This window comes from Coptis chinensis, chromosome 2 (genome assembly GCF_015680905.1).
Source record: "Coptis chinensis isolate HL-2020 chromosome 2, ASM1568090v1, whole genome shotgun sequence".
Taxonomy (NCBI): domain Eukaryota; kingdom Viridiplantae; phylum Streptophyta; class Magnoliopsida; order Ranunculales; family Ranunculaceae; genus Coptis; species Coptis chinensis.
In genome coordinates, this window is record NC_141457.1 from 84430511 (window position 1) to 84434364 (window position 3854).

Consider the following 3854-nt stretch of genomic DNA (forward strand, 5'->3'; position numbering starts at 1 on the left):
TCCTGTCTTTTTCTTATCACACCACGAAGCCTGTAAACGGGAACGTGTCCCCGTGAACAAACAGCCACATAACTAACCATCATCCGATTCTCGCCACGTACTCAAACCCTGAAAACCACCTTTTGTCGTTTATCTAAAATCCAAGTAGATTTCCAACGTGGCATAAATTATCCAACTCATCACGCTTCCCTCCCTTTAAAAACCCTTCTTCACCCCTCAATTGTTTTTCCAACAACGAAACTTCTCCTTCAGTTTTTTCCTTTTCCTCGTTTTCGAACTTTCTCTTCAACTCCGATCAAGAAAAAAAAAAAAAATCCAGACTTGCCGGACATGAATTTTCCGGCAAGTGGTGCAAATATAACTCGTCGGAAATTCTGCATCTCTTTTCCCCGTCGCCACGTTTTCCACGAAGAAGCTTTGTCGAAATTCTCTAGTAGTAATTCTAACCCAATGTTGCTTTAGAAGAGTTATTTTTTATTTTTTTCCCACGTATCAATTTTGTTAGAAAAACTAGTCCCTTTGATCTTTGTTAAACCAATGCCTTTTCCAATGAAGATACAACCAATTGACTCTGATTCAAACCCAACTTACCCATCATCGTATCGAAACGATTCAGTAAAGCCAGTTGTGAAATCACGGTTCAAAAGACTATTCGAAAGGCAATTTCAAAGTGTTTTGAGAATTTCATCATCATCTGAAAAATCTGAGAACAACAATAGCAAGGATGGAAGTAGTAATGATTTGGAGCCGAGTTCAGTTTGTTTAGCGAAAATGGTGCAGAATTTTATGGAAGAAAGTAATGAGAAGTTTACTACAAAGTGTGGTAGAAATCGTTGTAATTGTTTTAATGGGAATTGTAATGATAGTTCTGATGATGAACTGGACTTTTTCGGTGGTGGGTTTAGTGATTCTTTAAATTTTTCTACTACTGCTTCTGGTGATCCTTCAGACTTTCTCAAGGTAAAAACTTTGCTCAATTTTTATTTCAAAGTTTATACTTCATCTCAAATTGTTTCAATTTTTGAAAAAAAAATATGCTTTTTCTGTTCTTGGCAGAGTTTAGTTACTTGTGCAAGTGTGACAGAGAGAAATCTGTTGGCTGATACCTCGAAACTTGTGGAGATGAACAAGATCTGCAAATCAAAAGATGAAATTAGAAAGATTGTTAATGATGGGCTTGTTAATCTTGGTTACAGTGCTTCAATTTGCAAATCTCGTTGGGAGAAATCTTCTACTTATCCAGCAGGTACTATCTCAATTCCCCAACTCCTCAAAATTTTCAATTTTCAATTTTTTTGTTAACAATATATTTTTTTTCATGTGTTTAGGTGAATATGAATATATGGATGTGATGATAGAAGAGGAAAGAATTATTATTGATATAGATTTCAGATCAGAATTTGAAATAGCAAGATCGACAAAGAACTATGGAATAATTCTACAATCATTACCAATGATCTTTGTTGGAAAATCTGATCGTCTTCAACAGATTGTATCCATTATATCGGAAGCAGCTAAACAGTCGTTGAAAAAGAAAGGTATGCATTTGCCACCGTGGCGTAAAGCTGAGTATATGAGAGCGAAATGGCTTTCTTCATTCACTAGAACAACAACAAAAGATGCTGAACCTGGAATTGAGACAACACCATCACCGATGAAGACTTCGATTTCGATGGGGAATTTTTCTGGTGAATTTGAATTGATTTTTGGGGAAAAGACAACAACAACAACAACTTCCCTAAATTCACCAATTGAAAGCGAATCCATTGATGGGGAAGAGAAAATTAAGGTTGTGGTATCACCATGGCAGCCACCTGCAATTAAACCCAAGAGTGTTCCAAGAGGAGGGAAGATAGTTACTGGTTTAGCTTCAATTCTGAAGGAGAAACCATAAAATTTTGATTTTATTTTGTTTTTTTGTTACGGAGAGGAAGAAAAAATCCGTATGAACATATTATAAAGTTTATAACCACTGTTATTTTGTCCCACCCTTCTTGTTTTTTGTATGTAAGGGCTTTGTATGAAGAAGAAATTGAGGAGAAAAAAAAAAGAGGAACTGTAGTTTTTCTAATGAATATAATAATATGAAAGTATATTAGAATTAATCTGAATTTGATGCAATCATTTCTTGGTTCTGCACCTCTGGGTGTTAAATATTTGTTCTTCATTTTTTTATTGATTTTAGTTTCTTGATTTGCAAGCACTTGCAGTGGCTGTTCCTTGAAGGGAAACAATTTGGATTTCGATGGTAAAATCATCGAAAAAGGTTTCTCTCTCATCTCTTTACTCCTTTGGAGGATTTGTTTTACAACCTCTTTTGCTCAGTGCTCTTAAAATTAATGTTATAGTTGGATACTTGGATATATATGATGTCCAAGTTCAGATCTTAGTTTAGCTTGAATTGGAAAGTTTCTAAGCATTGCCAATAGTTTGTTTTACAAGTCACAGCATTGCTTGATGAAATGCAGCGGAAGAGCCCAAAGCATTTGTAACTAGTTTTGAGTGCCTGGGAATTTGTATCTCTTCCAATCACACTTCACATTGTGCATTGAGATTAAAACACTGTGGACATGGCAATCAACTCCCTATGACAGTGTAATTGCGTGTGTGGAGTTCAATTTGATCTGTAAAGTCTAGTCGACAGATGACGGCAGCCTCTCGTGCCGTCTCAAACGCCGTGTTAAGTCATAAAAAATGCGTGAACTGCTCTTTTTCTTTTCATCCGTTTCATTAGAAAAAAGTGAAAACAACTTTTGCCTTCAGAACCTACTTTACAGTTTACAAAACCACTACTGGTTTAGGAAAGTTTTCAGGTGGGTTTGGTTTTAAATTCTAAAGTTCACCAGTAGAACTGTGACTGCAATAATTAGATTCTACGCAAAGGGAGAGATAAGATAAAGATAGCGCTATAACAATAAAAGTAACAATGACAAAATTTAACCTTTAATAGTGATTATAATTACATGGTTAGGTGAACTGAAACAGAACTCATTAGATTCCTCTGAAACAATGATGACTCTTTTGTACAGTTTGTTGAACCTCTGAAACCTATAAATATAAATAAAGATTAAAGAGTTTAGTTTCTCGTGATGGACACCATCCTTACTTGTGTAAAACCACTACACCAGATTTTATAATCTCAATCTCGAGGTAGATTTAATGGGAGTGATGCTGGGAAAGCTGAACTAGCAAATGTTTTGGAAGTTTTCTTACGCGGTACCTAAGTTTACTTTGTATAGTTTCTGATAATATGCGGCAACAGTGGATTATTATGCAGCCACTGTACCAAATTGATGACTGATCTGACGCTGACTGTTTCCAATAGTTGGTATAAGGTTTGGTTCAGATTCAAGTCTGTTTTTGTAAACAACAAATTGGTCCCGAGGCCATTTTTGGGTGAAAATCACTTTCATAACCAATGTTTTTTTAATCACTGTTAAGAACAATTTTCATGTGAAAATAATTCGGAAAATTAATTTTCGAGTGTAAATAACTAGTAAAGACAAATAGTCTGAATTTAAAATAAATATTTTTCAATTTTATTCTTTTTATCGTGTTGATATGAACAATGATTATTTATACTTTAAGTTGTTGTATGAGCAATGACTGTTTATATCCAAATAGGTAACATACTTCATATACTATGTTGATGAACAATCATTAGTCATACACTATGTTGATGAACAATGATTGTTCATATCTCAAATATGTATGAACAATAATTGTTTATACTCCAATATGTGTTTTTACTTATCATACATTATGTTGAGGTATGAATTTATGAACAGTGAATGTTCATACTCCAATAGGTATGAACAATGATTATTCATAACTCATGTTAAATTATGAGTAGT

General features: G+C 34.3%; 1 protein-coding gene across 1 annotated transcript; it reads left to right on the plus strand.

Annotated features, from left to right (window-relative positions):
• The first annotated feature begins 224 nt into the window (after positions 1–224).
• Positions 225–2105, plus strand: LOC147518428 (uncharacterized). The gene is made up of 3 exons (XM_086590276.1): positions 225–960; positions 1057–1246; positions 1329–2105. The coding sequence occupies exons 1-3, from the start codon at positions 538–540 to the stop codon at positions 1892–1894; spliced, it is 1179 nt and encodes a 392-aa protein (XP_086446402.1). The 5' UTR covers positions 225–537; the 3' UTR covers positions 1895–2105.
• Positions 2106–3854: the final 1749 nt, after the last annotated feature.

Bases quoted from the DNA above. Each gene is read 5' to 3' on its own strand.
- LOC147518428 (XM_086590276.1), top strand. From the start codon at position 538: ATGCCTTTTCCAATGAAGATACAACCAATTGACTCTGATTCAAACCCA. The intron at 961-1,056 runs GTAAAAACTTTG...TGTTCTTGGCAG, and splicing joins ATCCTTCAGACTTTCTCAAG to AGTTTAGTTACTTGTGCAAG. The intron at 1,247-1,328 runs GTACTATCTCAA...TCATGTGTTTAG, and splicing joins ATCTTCTACTTATCCAGCAG to GTGAATATGAATATATGGAT.